The sequence below is a fragment of the Trachypithecus francoisi genome, unplaced genomic scaffold (genome assembly GCF_009764315.1).
Source record: "Trachypithecus francoisi isolate TF-2019V2 unplaced genomic scaffold, Tfra_2.0 Lachesis_group0, whole genome shotgun sequence".
In the NCBI taxonomy this organism is placed as follows: Eukaryota; Metazoa; Chordata; class Mammalia; order Primates; family Cercopithecidae; genus Trachypithecus; species Trachypithecus francoisi.
The window spans coordinates 6,783,734-6,803,245 of NW_022681453.1; the positions used below are offsets into that span (position 1 = coordinate 6,783,734).

The following is a 19,512-nucleotide window of genomic DNA, read 5'->3' on the forward strand; positions in this document are numbered from 1 at the left end:
AGTTGTCAAGAAGTCCTATAGTGGCATTATCTCTGTAAATGATGCAACCACTAGTGGAAGAGAAGATTCCTTGTTCCTCGTGTTAGCACAAAGACTCATTTCAGTGAGGTGCTGTTTAAAACCAAAAACTAACGAGCTTTATGTCTTCCCACATAAAACATAATATTACATGTGTCTTAAAGTTAACTGAGGTCTGCAATGGAGGTACCACTAACCATGTCAGCAGAGGTCCAACCATAATCGGATGTTTGGCAGATTTGTCATAATCATGTGGCAGGAGCCCAGAAGGTTCATTATTCTCATTTCTGTCATTTAACGGTGGATTTGCCATCAGTAAAATAAAACAGTAACTTCAACTCTATTGGGAGAATTTTCCAAAAAATTACCATCTAAACATCCTTTTAAAATTTCACCCATAAAACTATCTGAGAGCACGGATCTAATGACAGTAGAAACAAAGCACCAGTAGAACAGTTTTTGTGTAGTGCCCTCATTGTGAATCTATTCCAACTTTATGGCCTTAGCATAAGAAGGGGAGGAATTCGCAGGTTCTGATTATTTGGGGGAAATTAAAAGTAAAATATCCTGCCAACTCAGAAAATGCTCCACAATGCAGAAAGACAACAATTAGTAATTAGGCATTCAACTAGACTTTGATGCACATCACAGCTAATCTGCTAATGAGGTTACAAAAAGAGAAGGAAATCCCACTCTTCTTAATACAGTCAAGGAGATATAATCCGTCACACACATTCTCAAGGAAATTGGTAACGTGTCCTCATGGAAGAAGGCTTAACATAGTGTTCTATACATTCTTTTATATTTTTTCTTTAATTCATCTGGTAATTGGGGTAACCACCTGTGTTAGCTAACGGCTTTCCTCCTAAGGAATGCATAGCGCTATAACAAAGCAGGTGTTTACAATTAGGAATAACGCGGGTAGGTTAAACTCCCAAAGTGACAAGGAGATGGGGCCCTATCTTCCTTGATGTTTACATTTTAAAGAAATGGCTTCCAGGTCCTCAAGAAAAGCATTCCTAGGTTTTAAAAAAGATTTTCATACATATTAAATAAACAGAGGAAGAATTCACAAATACTAAGTTTCTCGAGAAAGAAGAAGGGTCTCTTTCCCTTTTGGCAACAGAAAATTTGTAATTTTTTAAAATTTAGTCTTACATAGTTTTGCGTGTGTTATCAAACAAGTCCCTTTAATTTTTCTCATTGCACGTGTGTGGACTGCACTTTGGCAAGAGGTGCAGTGATAAGTGGCTGCAGCTACGTGGGTGTTTGTGAACCTCCTCTCTAACAAGATCATGGAAAAGACATTTTTTAATTTAAAATGCAGACACGTCCTTGTTCATTTCCAATTCCGTTTCTCACACCAGTGTCACGTTAGGCCATTAACTCACGTTCAGCTTTCAAGCCCTTACGTAAAGAACCATTCCCTTGGCGTGAATCACCCCACTACGAGCAGGTCAGGGGCAGGTGAAGGCGGGAGTTCACGTCCTAAGACTTCCCTGAAGCGGCGGGATCTTCCGCACAGAAACCAAAAGCAAGGCCAGACAAAACTGCTGGAACGGCTTTCAAATCTGTCCCTTTCTAACCCCGTTCCCCCTGGACCTGCCGTGGCCGGAAGAGGAGGAGGAGGAAGGTGCGGGGGTGAGGAAGCAGAGCCGCGCGTTCCCTGTGGCTGGGAGGAAGGCGGACCGCGCCTGGTACCCGCGGGCTGGCAGAGAGCAGGAAGGGGCCGCAGAAGAGCGTGGCGGCGGAGTCCAGGCCCGGGACCTCGTGCCCTCGCTGGGGCACCGCGGCTCAGCTTTCTGGTCCTCTCCCCGGGTGCGAGCACGCCTCCACTCCGGAACTGCATTCCGGTGGACCGGGTCATCCCAGGCTGAGGAAAGCCATCGTCCCTCACCTCGACTTCGACTACGACGGGTGTGAAACAGCTTTCCCGGTCTCCCGGGCGACCGCGCCGCCCGTCGGCTTGACGTCAGGGCGCGGCGACGTCATGGCCCACGTCTGTCGTCAGCGCCCCCCTGCACCGCCCAGGGCCTCACGGGCCGGGCGGAAGTGGGAAAACTGGTGGTGGGGCTGGGAAGTCTGGGCTAGTTTTACGCGAAGTGCCGTGAGAAGGAGGGAAGGGGATCGAGGGATGAGGCGGGCGAGAGTGGGTCGTGTGCTTGGTAGCGGCTGCTGAGATGGAGGGAGCTGTCCCACCCTCGTGGGGATTTGGAGAGAGGCACTGCCGGGAGTCAGGAGCCTATAGCCCTACCTCTCACCCCGGCTCTGGGGCTATGTGGCCGACACAGCAGTGAGCAGTTACTGTTCTTAAGCGGAGGAAAGAGATGCCTGTAGGGGTCATGGGTGTAAAGGGAAGTTCTGGTTTCAGTCATTACAGCAAGGGCAAATTAATTGGGAAGGCGTTGGTGACATTTCCATTCTACTCCAAAGTAGTGAAGATTAAGGGCTTAGTTCAAAAAGTATTTTGAGACCTCCTAGTCTACACTTTATTTATCGCAGGCTACCCACCCTTACACGTGACAAACTTCCCTTTATTCATACATTCATTCACAAAACAAATACTTACTGACCTACTACGCGACAAGCAGAGCAGCATACCGAGATAGGGTAATACTCTGTTACTGGTCAAGGAAGGAGCAGCCATTGGTATAATTAGCAGGTGACTCATTCGTAGTCCAGATCTTGCCTTTCTGGGGATTATATAAGGTCCAAGTACAGTTCTTCCAAGAACCAGAGAAAACATCGATGGCTCTCTAGCAGGCAAAGAGACTGGTTTGCTACTGAATAAAATAAGGTTAAGTAAATACAAAGAAAATTAATTGAACCTATAGATTTAGATAAATGATTAAATGACGCACAGCAGTATCAGTACACCAAACTGCTTACTCATAACTATTGATTAATGACACCAGGAAGTACTGAACACTTCAGTGCCTTATTCCTTGGCACTAAAGTCTAGCAGATGTATCTTGTACACGCAACCTGACTGATATTTTTGCCCCAGTGCTTACCCTTGAGTTTCTGTTTCCACTCCCTCAAAGAGGAAAGGATTAAGAGGCCTGGAGGACAGTCAACCAAGTGGTCAAGTACAATATGCTTATGAGAAGCCCAAATAACTTTCAGAGCTATTCATCCTCATATTTATCTGAGGGATAGTGAAGGTAAGACTGCTGTCATTTTGTAATAATGGAAGTTTAGATATAGGGCACCAAAACCGGTACCTATCTGGGACAGAAATTTGCACGCCTGATGCAAGATCACTCTGTTCTGAGGCTAGTTTTATTTATTGAGTATTTTGTGTATAGGATAAGGAAAAGCAACGCTTTAAGGATCGGAGAAAATCTAGTTCAAAGGCTGCAGTTCACTCTGTGGTTTAATTTCATCTGTGTTTATTTATCTGCATATTGCCTTTGTGACCAATTTCCACTGTAAATTTCCCTTAGACCTGCACTGTCCAGTAAGGTGGCTTCCTGTAACTAATTTCACTAAAATAAAGTATGTTTAAAAATTCCATTGTTATATTGCATTAGCCACATTTTAAGTGCTCAGTAGTCATGTAGGTATGATACACCATAGATATTGAACATTTTCATTATCATAGAAAGTTGGGCTGGGCATGGTGGTTCATGCCTATAATCCTAGAGCTTTGGGAGGCTGAGGCAGGAGGATCCCTTGAAGCCAGGAGTTTGAGACTGGCCTGGGCAATATAGTGAGACTCTGTCACTATAAAAAAAATAATTAGCATGGTGTGGTGACACACACCTGTAGTCTTTACTCAGAAAGGCCTAGATGAGAGGATGACTTGAACCCAGGAATTTGAGGCTGCAGTGAACTATGATCTGGCCACTGCACTCCAGTATAGGTGAAGGAGCCTGACCCTGTCTCTTAAAAAAAGAAAACAAAGAGAAAATTGGAAAGCAGTGGACCCCAGTAACAATTTCAAGGGATAAGAGTTATGAAGAATGACATTTTTTAAAGGTAGCAGCAAAAAGTGTTATTCCTGAAAGAAGTGCACAGGAAGTGTTGTGACAAGATGTTACAAATTAGGTTTAAGAAAAAAAAACAAAAAAAGCCATGAATCCTGTGCCCTGTGTTGGTGTTTTGTCTTGGTCTCTGTCTTTTCAGGTTTCTCACTTGCCCTCCCTGATCCTTCTTCCCACCCCGTTACTGTCCATACTAGAACTGAAGTACAATTTAAAATAATCCCATCATTGGGCATATTGAATAAAGTTTGAATTATCCCATTAATTTTTTTTTTTTTTTTTGAGACGGAGTCTTGCTCTGTCACCCAGGCTGGAGTGCGGTGGCCGGATCTCAGCTCACTGCAAGCTCCGCCTCCCGGGTTCCCGCCATTCTCCTGCTTCAGCCTCCCGAGTAGCTGGGACTATAGGCGGCCACCACCTCGCCCGGCTAGTTTTTTGTATTTTTTAGTAGAGACGGGGTTTCACCGTGTTAGCCAGGATGGTCTCGATCTCCTGACCTCGTGATCCGCCCGTCTCGGCCTCCCAAAGTGCTGGGATTACAGGCTTGAGCCACCGCGCCCGGCCCCCATTAATTTTTAATTGAGCGAATTTTCGCTTTTTACTGCGACTTTTAAAAATTATCCAGTAATAACCAAATTAAGCTGCTAACTTCTTTTTATGACCCTTAATTTCCCCCCTCCCAACCCCATATTGTCAGCGACCCCTGGGGAAGGAAATGCTCTCTAGTTTTTGGAATAGACTTTCTAAAGCAACTAACCTAGGGCTTTCCACATGGTCTGCAGAACTTTGTGTTGGTTTATAAGGACACAGTGTCTGTGCTTTTGTTACTGTTGTGAATTTACATAAAATATGTAAATATGTATCCATCAAGGAATTGTTCTTCTTATTCACTTCAAAAAGTAGTTTTAAGCTTCCTCCTTTGTTTCCTCCTCCTCCGCCCCCATGAAAAGCATGTACAAGAGGCATGTTGCCTGCAATTCTGATAACAGTGTAGGAACTCTATCCAAGATTGCTTTTTTTTTTTTTTTTTTTTTTGTGAAACGGAGTCTTGCTCTGTCGCCCAGGCTGGAGTGCAATGGCACAATCTCAGCTCACTGCAACCTCCACCTCCCAGGTTCAAGGGATTCTCCTGCCTCAGCCTCCCTAGTAGCTTGGACTACAGGCACCTGCCACCATGCCTGGCTAATTTTTTGTATTTTTAGTAGAGATGGGGTTTCACCATGTTGGCAAGGCTGGTCTTGAACTCCTGACCTTGTGATCCACACTCCTCAGCCTCCCAGAGTGCTGGGATTACAGGCGTAAGCCACTGCGCTTGGCCCAAGATTGCTAATTTTAAAGCGAGCTTAAAACTGTACAAAGGGAGCATGGCAAAATTATAGTTAGCCCCAACTTTATTTTCATCCTGCAAACCAGAACCCAGTACAACTCTGTCCCCTCAAAAATGGGAATTAAATAGTTACAAACAGGCCTCGCAGGTTGGAAGCAACCACAGCTTTCACTGCTATTTCTGGGTTCCATCCAAGGCAAGTGCACAAAAGAAAAAAACCTAACATTTTTGAAAAGCTAATACTTATTGGGCTCTTTCTATTTGCCAGGCACTTCGTACACAATGTCTCATCCAATTGAGAACCCTTCCAAACATAACTCAAGTCAGATCCTACTTATTATTTTCACACAAATAATGGAAATGGCTGAGGGCATGGCCTAACATGAGCACAGAAGTGTACTTGGACCCAATATAAGAGGAAGCACTTGGGCCTCACATACAGTGTTAGTTGACTCTGCCAGCCAGCTACTACCCAGGGGACATCAGCCTATAGTGGATTAGTAACATGTAAATATCCAAAAAGTATTTAATTCTGTAAACCTAACTTTGTCTTACACTTACTGTCTTCATGACTTTTCTGATGTCGCTTCCAGTTTTCAAAAACAGCCACAAGGGACCACTTGCTTTGTTTTACTTACCCCAACACATTTTGTTCCCACCGAGATGTGGATTGGATTTTCTTAACATTTTATGTTTGTTAAAACTGCTATTAACATTATTAACATTTAAAGTTTTAAACTGCTTTAAAAAGCTGCTTTGCATATTTTGGACCACAAATAACTCTAGTCTGGAGGTGGCTTAGACCACAAAATACTATTTGTGGGTTTAAGCTCTGTATCTTTTTAAATCCATCATATATACAGTGCAAACTTGAGTACCTAATAAAATAAATGTCACAATGTTTAAATAGCATTTCTCTTTAGTTCAAATGCTTTGTCATCTGTGCAGGAATAAATTGTGTGCCGAATTCTTTTTAGCCCTGAGAATATGATTATTGAACAAAATTTCCGATGAGACAAGTTAGGCCTTTAAATGATAAATATCCTCAAATATTAACAGTAAGTCAAGCATTACAGCAAAACCTTTGATTATTGTAAAGGTATTTCCTGTGGTAAGTTCACTACTGATAAGAGCTTTTTATCCAAAACTGTACTATGTGCCAAATACAACTTAGTATTTATTACATTATTATATTTTTAAAAAACAAAAAGAATAGGCCGGGCACGGTGGCTCATGCCTGTAATCCCAGCTACTTGGGAGGCTGAGGCAGGAGAATCGCTTGAACCCAAAGGTGAAGGTTGGCAGTGAGCCGAGTTCGTGCCACTGTACTCCAGCCTGGGCAACAGAGTGAGACTCTGTCTCAATTTAAAAAAAAAGAATGAAGCTCTAATGGCACTAACTGAACACTCTTGTAATGAATTTGATGCTCAAAACGTGGTACTGATAGCTCTTAAAGAGATTATTCTATAATGTAAATTAACCAAATTCCCTTTATTAAACTCAGCATCCAATAAATGGGCCATAATAAGCACTTAATAAATGCTAGTAAGTTCAAAGACTGAAAATTGATAACTGCCTTATACACTTAAAAACAACTTTTGTACTTTATTATTTGCTTGGTTTAGTGAAATTATTGCTTCATTTCTGAGATTTTCATAGGATTCTAATGAAGAATCTAAGAATCCAACTCACATTTGTTTTGACAAGTGATTGGTAAAAGTGATTTCATTCTCCCTTTGTAAAGATGAAGTTAATGTTTCTATACCTATTATTTTAGATAGCTACTGAATTTACAGGAAACAAAGTATAAAAATTTTTCTGTCATTTTATTCTGCCTCCATTAATAGTGTTTTTAATGCCATTAGATGAATTCCAAATCATCTTAAAGATATTTTCTTAGGAACTACTGATATCAAATATCCAGCATTTTATGAGATCTATCAAACACATGAAAAATATTAAAATAATTATAGTAGCCCTGGTTTGCAATGATGTAGAGCAATTAGCAATCTTAAACACTACTGTTTGGGTGAAAAATTAGAACATTTATTATGTTTTAAACCCCTTGAAATGTTCAAAACTGTTAGAGTTGACACGTGATCCTCCTTCTTCCTTTTGTTCAGGAATTCAGACCTCTGTACTGCCCTCCCTTCGTCCTACCCCAAGCACACATGAATCAGTCCAAGTTCAGAAGTGAGTTCAGATTAGATCAACTCTGTTAGCACCTTCCCCTTTACCAGTGATTAAATCAGAAAGCGTCTATGATCCAATAATGACTAGAAGTTCCAAGAGACGTTTGCTGGAGGCTTTAGGAAAATTCTTTCTTATTAGCACATATATTCAGCATTCACCACAGTCTTAAAATGTTTAAAAATAGGAAATACTAAAACGTGAAATACATTGATTTACTCAAACAAGAGCGTGCAGCTGTTAGAAATGATGATGTGGTTCTTTGCTGATGTGGTAGAATGTCCCAATAAATTGTTCTGTGAAAAAAAGCAAGTTAAAAATAGTGTTATTAACTACAAGGGAAAAAAAAAACCCACAGTATTCTAAACAGCATTCTAAATGTACATTTTATTATTTCTATAAATATATCTCTCTTCTCATAGAATCAAAAGAAGTAAACAAGTTTCAGGAAAGCAGGAGCCAGTATTGCTTTGAGAATCTCAGATAGCAATGTGAAATTTGCGAAAGCCATAAAAAGGCTCAGCCCTTAAAATCTACCACTTAATGAAAGTTGGTTCCATTTTCTTTTATTGTTGGCAGTCTCCGCACATGGCAGAGCAGTGGTGGCTGACGGTCCAATTTTGTCAGCAAAAGGAACTGGGGAGAAGGCATCTATTCCTGCCCTCCTGTTAGAAAATTGCCAGGAAATGACTTTCTTTGGCACACCTTGAATGATATGCAATCTTTTTAACCAAATTACTGAGGGCAGAGGAGTCAAGTGTTGTTTGTCATTGGCTCAGCTTGAGTCAGGTATATGCCTCTCGACCAACTGTGGGGACCAAGTAGGCAAGGCCACACACACTAACACCTCCCTTTCTAACTACATTCTAGAAGAGTAAAGGCAGAAGCAGAATCCAGGCAGGAAGGGTAGGCAGTTCTGTCCCAGAAGAAAGTAAGTGTGCTGGGCAGACCAGGAAAAAAAAAAAAAAAAATCCCACATGTACTTAACGTGAGAATCAGTCAGCTGGGAGAACATTTTAAAATTAAACAGTGAATCCTGCTCTCTTTTCCCACATGCCGTAAGCTGAGATGAGAATATGTATTTTTAAGAAAGCTTCCTACGAGTTTATTGTGTCTATTCCAACCCTAGAGAATCCCCCCCTTTCCTATAATGTTACATGTATCACAAAAATAAATGTGTGTGTAACGAGGCACCATAGGCCTACGAGTCATAATAGGGAAATAAGTGAGCATAGATTCACCAAATCAAAGTTTAAGTGCATAGAAAATAAACTAATGTGGAATTTCCCAAACTTCCAGTTGGACTGGGTGCTCTTGTGTTAAACTATCGTGGTGTTAACATTTTTTGTTTCGCCCTCTAAACTTGATTTATCTGCAAATCTACAAACATTATGTAAATAGATATCTGTGCGGGCAAAACACTTTTTGCTCACATGATCTTGAGAGGGAACTTAGATTCTGGCGTCTTAAAATGCGGCACCTTTTTTATGTCCTTGGGGCTTTCGAGTCATCATATAAATGAGGTCTCTGAAGTTAGTATGCCAGGGAGATCAGGCACCTCTGATTTTAAAATAAAACACTGCAAAGAAAGCTTCCGGGAGGAATGAGAGCATGCCCCAAATCACGACTCTGTAATTAGTCTTTGTGCAGAGTGAACAGAAATTTCGTCCCAAAGCCACCGTCTTTGCTCTGGTTCCTTTCTCTGTAAGCATGTCACACGAACCACACTTGTGCACCATGCATCGCAATTTAAAGCTTTCCTTTGAAAGTTTCCCCAGCTTGATTGCTTATGGAAAGAGCAGCTCCGGTTCCCAATTCGTTTAATACATCCTGTCCGAGCGCGTTTTATTACTGAATGTTACCCACGTTCTGATAACAAGGGGACGCCGTGTCCTCCCCCGGTGAACTCACTCCCAGTCCCAGAAATATAGCGTGACTGCCTCCCCGGCGGTGTTTTGAAAGTGGAAGCCGGGCGCCGCCCTCCAGCACCTGCACCTCCCGCCCGGCGACGGCCGCCTGAAGCACGAAGTGCGTGCGACCGCAGCTCAGCAGGTCACGCAACCCCAGGCCGCCGCGCCCGCCTGCGTGCCTGCAGCCCGCCGACCCCGCCCCCGCCGCCTGCTTCCGCCGCTTTTGTGCACGCTCGGGCTTCCTGGTGCGCCCAGAGCCTGCCTCGCGTGCCGATCCCGCCGCGTAATCCGACGAGGAATCCATATTCCCTCCGGCCCCCGACGCCCTCCGTCGACTTTAGTTCGAGCAGGTGACGCCCTCATTTTGACGCCGAAAAGTGTCCGTTCCCGATATACCGCAAACACCTCAGGCTGCGAAACGTGAGAGAAGCGGACAGCTGGCGGGGAGTCAGCCTCCTTGGCGCCTGCTCCCTGCCCGCTCCGTCGGACGGCCCTGGCCTGGCGACGAAAGCAGCAAGGCGGCCTAGCGCGCTGCCTGGATTTCGCAGGCAGGGGCGGGGGCAGCCCGCCCAGGGCTAGGAGACCCGGGAAGGGGTCCCCAGCTAGTGGCCTTTGCGGAGCTGCCTAACCCCGCCTGCCTGGAGCCGAGAGCCCGGCCCGACTTTCGTTACCGGGCGGCTGACCCCGGCGACCCGGCGCAGCCTCCAGACGTGCGCTGGGGGGCAGTGAGGGGCAGCGCTCTCTGAGGCTGAAAGGAGCGAGGGCCGGCGCTGTGTAGGGTAGATTCTTTGTTGACGACTGGGATGAGACTGGGGCCATTATTGCAAGTAGGATGGGCTTCATTGTGGGCCTCGAAGGATCAGGGGTGGGTGGCCGGCTGCCAAGGCCCCTCTCACGCCACGCCGCGTGCAGGCGAGGGGAAGCGCGTGTCGTGACGACCTGCGATGAGATCAGTTTGAATAACCACCGCGTCGGGGCTGAGACATACAGCCAGTCACGCAGCGCAGCGCCGGCTCTGGCCGGGTGGCCACAGCCGCCCGGCGATTCGCTCCAGCAGAGGGAGGTGGGGGTGGATCAGCCCCTTCCAGGCGGTCACCGATGGGGGCGTCAGAACTATTCTAAGAGGGTGGGGAGCCGGAGAAGAAAACCATACAAAATGCAACTTGCATGGTTAGGAGGCTGGATTCTATGAGTAAATGGGCTTTCAAGAAGCACACTGAAAATCACCTCTGTTAATGGTTGTGTCTTACACTTTGCCCGGTAGATAACTGTTTAAAAACTAACACGGAATTCAAACGTCATTCAAATGTGCCTTCAATGTGTTTATATTACTTAGTTTAACAGGCAGTACACACGGCTTACATATGCGTGCATGAAATTTAATTTATACAGTCAAGTCTGGAAGCATGGTTTGGCAAGAGGAATAATTGTGAATTCAGTAAGAGTCAGGGTACAAACAGATTACTTAAAAGGACAAAGGAACTGAAAAAAAATGCAGTCCATGAGGAAGCTATTACATTCATCTTTTCATGGTCTTGAACATCTTGTACCAACCAACTCAACAATAATACCCAGCGGAAACTTCTAATTAGACACAGAAAAAGCTGTGCGGGCAAGCGTCAAAAAGCCTCATGTTAGAGACAGACTCCAGCTCAGGCTGGAGTGCTGTGGTGTGGTCAGGGCTCATGGCAGCCTCTATCTCCCAGGCTCAAGCGATCCTCCCACCTCAGACTTTCCAGTAACTGGGATCACAGGTATGCCACCACGCCGCACTAATTTTTTATTTTTTTGTAGAGATAAGGGCTCCCTATGTTGCCTGGGCTGGTCTCAAACTCCTGGGCTCAAGCGATCCTCCCACCTGGGACTCCCAAAGTGCTGGGATTACAGATCAAATAACATCTATAACGTAAGAACATTTTCTTTCTTTTCTTTCTTTTCTTTCTTCTTTCTTTCTTTCCTTTCTTTCTTTATTTTGAGATGGAGTCTTGCTCTGTCACTGAGGCTGGAGTGCAGTGGCGCGATCTCGGCTCACTGCAAGCTCCACCTCCAGGGTTCACGCCATTCTCCTGCCTCAGCCTCCCCAGCAGCTGGAACTACAGGCGCACGCCGCTATGCCCGGCTAATTTTTTTTTTTTTTTTTTTTTGTATTTTTGGTAGAGACAGGGTTTCACTGTGTTAGCCAGGATGGTCTCGATCTCCTGACCTCGTGATTCGGCCTCCCAAAGTGCTGGGATTACAGGCGTGAGCCACCGCGCCCGGCCATAAGAGCGTTTCTCTAAAATTCTGTATTTCAGTCATTTCCTTAGTATACATTTGGTTCACTGATAGGTATGTTACTATAAAACAATTAGGATTAATCACCGGGTACAGAAAAAGCTCTGCCGTGAATTTAAAATTTTTATCAGTTTTTTTTGTTTTTTTTTTTTTTTTTTTTTCCTTTTGAGACAAGGTCTGTTTGGTTGTTCAGGCTGGAGTGCTGTGGTGTGGTCAGGGCTGATGGCGGCCTCTATCTCCCAGGCTCAAGCGAACCTCCCACCTCAGCCTTTCCAGTAGCTGGGATCACAGGTGCGCCACCACGCCGCGCTGATTTTTGATTTTTTATTTTTGTAGAGATAAGGGCTCCCTATGTTGCCTGGACTGGTCTCAAACTCCTGGGCTCAAGCGATCCTCCCACCTGGACTCCCAAAATGCTGGGATTACGGGCATGAGCCACCATGCCCAGGCCAGAATTATTTTATTTTACTTTATTTATTTATTTTACAGATCGTCATATTCATATAATGTGAGTTCAGTAGGAAATAAGGAGTTGATCCTTAGTGCCTAGCAAACTGCATTAAATTAATATTATGAATGAAGAAAGGAATGAATTAATGTGTAGGCAGTACTCTAATGGTTAGATCTGTGAACTAAAGTGTCATGAGTGAGTAGTGCCAGCCCTGCCACTGACTCATGTGCGATCTTGGTATGATAGAAATAATGCTTACAACATACCTACCTTGGCAGAGGTATAGAGGGAGCTATTCCTTACTCACTACAGGTGCTTCGAGATCCTTGGAGGAGGATGATACGTTCAACTATTATAAATTAATACACCACTGTTAGGACAACCCACATGTAAAATTTTAAAAGTATAGATTTTAAATACAGTAGTGTCACCAATTTTTTTCATTTGTGTGTAGTCCATCAAGTACTGAAATACAGTATAGGAGATTGCACCTTTATATAAAATATTTGACTTATAGAATCTTCATCGTTGTACCAATATTTCATGATGTGCAATGGAAGTTTTAATCAGTACTACTATACTTCACTAATAATATGCATATATAATTAATAATGATATAATAGTGATTAGTAATATATATACTACTGTAATAATAGTATTAATATACTGTTATATAGTTAAATACTATTACAGTAGTATTTGTGGTGATGGTATTTTCTGAGAGTGGAGACCTCTGGTGTATGAAGTGTATAGGAGAAAACTAACTTTTGGTAACTTTTCTTAACTTGATGTGTGGAATCTTGAAGATAAGGGACCTTTTTGGTATAATTTTCTATTGCCGAATGAAAGTCTAGAGATACAATCAACATATTAAGAGCCCCACTGTGTATCAGACATTGGTCTAGGTGTTGGCGATAGAGCAGAGAACAGACAAAACTGATTACTTCATGTTTAAATGTTTTTGTTCTCTATTTAATGCATGTTACTTTAGGAATAGTAATGCACTGTGTACATCTTTGTGTAAACTCTTTCCTGTTCTAAGCTCTTGGTGGAGGGTCCTTAAGAGGGATTGGAAGAGTAGTGACAGAGGGGCTTTCTGGAAAGAGAGTTGAAGGCAGAACAGTGGTAGGCAGTTTTAACTGGAATCAGAAGGCAGATACCAGTCCTTCATCAAGGTTTCCTGTTTAGAAAATCATAAGACAATAGCATACAATACTTTGCTTTCCATCATTCTCCCCATTAAAGTTGTCCTCATGTTTCTTAATTCTCTCTGCCATCATATTAAGTCTGTGTATCATTTTTACCAGAGTCATAGGCACTTGTGCAGTTTGCTGGCTGCATGGTGGTGCCAGGTGGAGGAGGTAGGTAGGCATTAAACTCCAGACCTAGCTTCATCTGCCAACACAGGTGTTTTGCATCCTCCCGAGGTAGGGGCATCTTGAACAAAAGCACCATGGGGCCATAGTAGCTCTCTTTGTTCTTCAGAGTTCTCAGGCATCTAACCCCTGTCTGCCCTTTGGCATGTATTTTCCTGTTGTATTTAATAGCATTGCTCTGCTATGAGTTGCCAGACAGGGAACATTGGGGGATGAGGAGAAGGCAAGGCTGAAGAAGTGAACCAACCCCTATCAGCTTCCAAGATGTCTAGTATCTAGATAAATGAAGACTAACTAAGGCATGATGATGCTGTGTGAAATGTTTTGCAGCAAAAAGAAAGCAAAGCAACGACGGACAACAACCTGCCTTTTCAATTTTAGCAAACAGGAAGAATTGTCAGCTCACAACAGATTGCCTCAGTTTTGCATTGCAACTGGAGAACATGATACAGTCAGACAGCGTGGCTCAACCTTTTGGCCGAGCTCATTTGTAGGATTTGATATCAGATAATTTGATATAGGATATATGTCCTGCTGAACCCTGGGGATGGCCTTGAGATTAAAGTGTTTTCCCTTCCCTGTTGCTAACTTCTCTGTGGTCTGTTGACATTACATCATGTTGCAAACAATGAGTGGTAGAGACTGGAGACTGCTGTGTCAGGGTGTAGTGACCTGATTAGTCCAAACTCCTGCAGGGGAGACGTGCAGATAGATGAGCCCCAACAGGACCTGAAGAACCATGTGGTTTTGAAACTCTGGGTGGATGGGCCACACCCTGCATACACCTTAAATCTCCTGGCGCTTTGATGGTACAATTATTGCTCAACAACTCCAGGTTAATTAGATCTTTGTATGATGTGATTATCATAAATGTAACTTTTTAAATGTAACTTTTAAAAATGTACAAATGTGTGCATAATATAAATGTATAAAACAAACTTGCAATTAATGTCTTATAAGGGCATAGAAATGATCCAACTGGATTCACACCTTTTAAAAGATAGTTTATTCCTAGTAATAGTTAAGCAGTTCGTTTTGTAGCTTAACATAAAGGCCTAAAGAAAATGAAACATATGAAGGAATCTTATTACTCTGTACTATGCAGTTTGTCATTTCACTTAAGTAAAGATTCCTATGAGATTTTTAAATTAATGATTATTATTTACAAAAGGCTTTTGAGAGTGTTGCTTTTACTTTTATGTGGTTTCAAGGTGGGGAGACAGATTAAAGATGTTAAGTAAAATATTCCATAAATACTATATCAACCAAAAATAAGAGAATTAAAGCATTTGTGGAACTTTACTCCTAGAAGACACTTGGTAAATATAGTTTATTACTCTAAACTAATTAATATAATTTCCCACCTGAAACAATAAATGTGGCATGTAATATATATTTTCCCTGTTTAAGGACAGATACTGCTGCTTGTTGATATTTGCATTGCTCGTACTACCCAATAAGTGATGATGGTTGAATGAATCAATTAATGAATGAGCGTGAGAGAAAACCCATAAGAACTAACCTCCCATTCTAATCCCTAGGCCCTCCCTGTTTCTCTTACTGAATGCCTTTCCAGATTATTGATGCTTTGTATGAGCAATAAGGAAAAAGGAAGCAATCCAGATGGGAGCATAGCTGTGGTCAGATGTCTCTGAAATGAACAAAGTATTTGCAGATGTTTCAACAAGTGAAGGGGTTGGGCTGAGTCTAGGCCACAGGAAACAACTTCCACACCTTGGGGCTACTACAATAAAGGTATCATCACTTACCAGCACAGGATTCTGTTGGAAACTTGAAAAGGCACTCAGGGTTGGAATGCTACATGAATCCAGACTTGTCTCAGGAATGCCACAAGTGATCAGAACTAAGTATAGAAATTAATGTGATTTGTAAAAATAGCAATAAGGATCATGGTTATCTGGGAATCAAATCCTTTAATCACTTTAGACAGAACTAATGAAACTAGAAGAAACCATCATCGATTGTGAGAGTCTCCTTCTAAATTAGTTGGCCTTTGGCTTTTGGAGAGCAAAGTTCAAATTCCAGTTCCTGTCTGACAGGAAAATAAGTCAGACACAAAGTAGATTGTCTTTTAGACTTCAAACTGAAACAGCAGGGCATAAAGGAGATCTGAGTCTTGAAGAACCTTTTCTTTCAGAGTTGCTGAGTATTGCTAATGCAGTATTTTTCATTGTGCCTTTTGAGGCTATTCATTTTAGATTTATGATATTTGCCTTTGTTGGTAAATATGTTCAAATATAAATAAAAATTTTATATTTCCTAATGAAAAAAATTCTAAATTCTACTCTTTTGTGCATGCCCTGTTCTGAAGCATCTTAACTTTCTAGCTGCATAGTGGATAATAGGGCCCGTGTTTGTAGGTCCCAGTTGTAAAGATAATAAGACACAAAGGCATCTTAAAAAGTGATCTGGACTAGACTAGGCAACTTTGTGCTCTGTTATATTACCTTTTGAATGCCTTTTCTGATCTCTGATATGGTAACAATTGGAGAATGGATTTGCTTTTTGGCTCAATGGGCAAGAAAAGGATTATTTTCTAAAATAACTATCTGAATGTTTGGCAACATTGAATATAAATTTTCCCTAAAAACCCTAAACTTTTAAAGTGAAGAGACCATAGAGCAGCATACCTATGGACACTTTACTCATAGAGACTTTTTATCTCCCCAAAATGAAAGGTTTTTTTTATGTTATAAGAAATGAAAGAAAATGCTAACACAATCACTAAAATTGACCAGGATATTGGGGGGATAGTGAAAAAATAGTTAACTCTAACATGATTGGAGACTTATACATAGGTTGCTATTCTACTTGAATCGCCTGAATATTGGAATTCTATATACAAAAGTTAAATGTCAATGTTGGCAGTAAATCTTTTTGTCTTTTTTTAAAAACCAGAAAAATTGCAGAGGTGTATCAGACTCACTGAGCCTAACTATTATAAAATCATATCATTACAGCCATGAAGAAATTTAGATGTCATCAAGATCAAATTCCTCATTTTATAGATGAAGAAACAAATTCAGACAGGATAATTAATTTTTTAAATACCATTACTATTATTGCCAGTACTATGCAAGGCACTAGTATTAGTCCGAGGATTCAGCAGTGAACAGGACAGATGTGGTCTCTTGCCCTGAATCACCACAAAGTTAATGGAGGAGTTGGAACCAGAAATGAGCCTCTAGATTTCAAACTAAAAGACTTCCATTAATCAAGTACTGACTGTATACCAGACCCTAAGTATTTCACCTACATTAAGTCATATAACCTTCACTAATTACGAGTAGGGTGGAACGTGCCTTCCCACTCCTGATGTCTCCTCCTGTGTGTAGGGAGCTCTATTACCATAATAATCCTGGCTCCTCTGTTGCCTCATTTACTTTACCCAAGGGGAGAGTGACTTATCTGAGTTAGGAAAGAGTAACAGCGCATGAGTAATCCAGCCCCTTCCCTTCTTTTTTTTTGGGTGATGGGGGACCGAGCTGTCTGAAGGGAATGTTTGTTCAGCTTTGCTCTTCCAGGCCCTAAGGAGAACAGGAGCAGGAGTCCTCTTCAGATCTTGTGATTGGGTAGACAAGTCTCCTACTGGGGTTTAAAATTAGGAAGCGCACTTTCCCACAGATACCAGTTTCTCTCATCAATAAAATCTCCATGTGTATTGTGCAAGAGAGAAGCCTTTCATAAAAATAAAACTAAGCAACTTGGTACTATCATATTTGAACCATCTAAAACCAGCTGTGTTCTATCCAGTATATATGCATGTGCCTCACATTCTGACCTCATCTGTCAGGCACCCAAGAAATGCTGTCTTAAAATGATATTAATATAACCTTCTAAACTGCTTTGGTGCAATTTCCATAATTTCTAAAACTGTGAAGGTCAGCTGTCAGGCTTTCTGGGGGATAAAGTAGTGAAGTGAAAAGAACATGAGATTTATAGACTCAAACCTAGATTTGACTCTACTCTGAATGCATCTCTATAATTTTGAACCTCTGTTTTTACCTGTAAATAACAATATGGATTGCCTCACTGAGCCAACATGGTTAAGGCCCAAAGAAGATAATAGATGTGTGAGTGCCTTTTAAACTATAAAGAACTTTAAAAATGTTAGCTGTTTTACAGGTTTAACGGGCAATCCTGTAATAATAGTTCTCATATTTACTATAGATTTTAAGCTTCACTTTATACACAGATGGTTGAAGAGTTAGGCAGTTGATTGTTGCCTTGATGGTTATTTAAACCATTATTTAAAGGCTGAGAATCACTTTACCAACTGAGCTCTCCCCTCTTCCAACCCGTGTTACTTAATTTAAAACATAAAAGCTCCTCTTCCATTGCTGTCTACATTTCTACCGTTAGACTTTTGCATTAAGCAGTCCGTTTCCCAGTGACCTCCTTTGAGTTCTAAGCAGGTTTGTAAAATATTTTCTTACTAGGAAGAAGCAGCAGTACACTTAAGAATTGGAGTAGAGTTGGGGGAAGATAAAAAGAAAAGTTAGCGGCAGGTAAAGGACACAGAAAAGTCTGGGCTATGGGTCTCAACCAAAAGTACTGATAAGAAAGTGGAGGAAGCAGCAGAAGGTATCCAGGAGCAAGGGAATATCTTTTCAAAATGGCACTTTTTTCATAAATTGTTTTAAGTCTTACTCCCTCTGATGAATCTGCAGTATTTCAACCTGAGAGTCAGGGGAAATGGATTCCAGTCCTGCCTTTGACCATCCAGCTGTGTGACCTTGGGTATGTAACTTGGGCTCTCTGAGTCTCAGTTTCCTTATCTATAAAATGAAATCTTTGGGCAAATGTTTTCTAAAGCCATTTCAGCCACAAATATTCTATAATTCTAGCAAAGATCCCACAATATTTTCTACCCTTTTTAACATTTAAGTCTTATCTTCCCCCAGGGGAAAAAAATTATCTTAGAAATGTCTGAAGAAGGAGGAGCAGGAGAAGGAGGAAGGAGGAGTAGTGTGCATGTGTGTGTGTAGACAACAATGGTTATAACAAAGTTATAATAGAACATCATAGGACAGAGAGAAGCATTTTGTAAAAGTAAGCAATTGTACACTATCATACTTGAACCATTTCTGCTGAGAAGCAAAAAACTCTCCCCAAAAGTTTTTCCAATTATAGTTGTATTGTGACATGTTCTTAGTTCAGTTAAAATAATGTCGAACCCTCCACATCATACTTGAAATATGATAGAATACACACCAGCATTTAAAGCAGGCCACCACCCTAAAAGCATGTAGGCTTCTTGACAATTGCTTTAAATCATAAGGAAACAAATGAATAAAATATGTGCTTTTGCATATATTTTAATTCTCAAAATAATACATTTTTCTCCTAAGTATGGAGGACTGATTATGTTGTGCATGGCAATAATTCAGTTCACTGCATTAGTAGGTTTAAACAACAGGAATAACAGAAAAAGGTCAACTACATATTTTGGAGTTTTTGGAGTGGAATTTTATTTAATAAACACCAAAGCTACTAGAAAGCTTATGAAAGCATGCAAAAGATGTGGGTATGCCTTTGGTTCTAACAGATTTCCATGATAATACTGAATCAGTGGATCTCCTCTCCAAATGTTTCATTCTTAATACCTTTTTTCACTTAACATATCTTGAAGATCATTTCATTTAGTACAATTATTGTTTACATTTTTATAGATGTCTCATAATTTAATCAGTTCCCTGTTGATCAAAATTTAGGGTTTTTTTGGCCAACATTTTGTCAATAAAACATTACTGCAATGAATAATTTTGATATACATCATTTTATGAGTGTGCAATTATATCTGGAGGATAAATTTCTAGACTTGGAATTACCTGGTCAAGGGTGTGTATATTTGTAGTTTTGGTAGACGTAGCTGGAGATTCGTATATTGCCACTTACCCTTCCCACTCCCTAGCAGTTGAGAATTGCTGCAGTGTAATAACAGATATTACTGACAATG

The 19,512-nt window shown here is 41.5% G+C and overlaps 1 protein-coding gene and 1 long non-coding RNA gene across 6 annotated transcripts in view; one reads left to right on the plus strand and one right to left on the minus strand.

The window, feature by feature from the left end:
* Positions 1 to 2,002, minus strand: part of LEKR1 (leucine, glutamate and lysine rich 1) — a 234,131-nt gene extending 232,129 nt beyond the window's left edge. For 2 of the 5 annotated variants that reach the window (XM_033203290.1, XM_033203284.1), the window contains exon 1: positions 1,720 to 1,989. In XM_033203290.1, coding sequence (XP_033059181.1) covers positions 1,720 to 1,885 — 166 coding nt within the window. In that variant the 5' untranslated portion in view covers positions 1,886 to 1,989. Of the gene's footprint in view, positions 1 to 1,176 lie in introns of all 5 variants that reach the window. The other 3 variants (XM_033203296.1, XM_033203307.1, XM_033203318.1) reach the window with 3 other exon arrangements.
* A 7,604-nt stretch (positions 2,003 to 9,606) lies between these two features.
* Positions 9,607 to 19,512, plus strand: part of LOC117079469 — a 69,332-nt gene continuing 59,426 nt past the window's right edge. The window contains exon 1 of the long non-coding RNA XR_004435458.1: positions 9,607 to 9,781. This is a non-coding gene — a long non-coding RNA (uncharacterized LOC117079469). The remainder of the gene's footprint in view (positions 9,782 to 19,512) is intronic.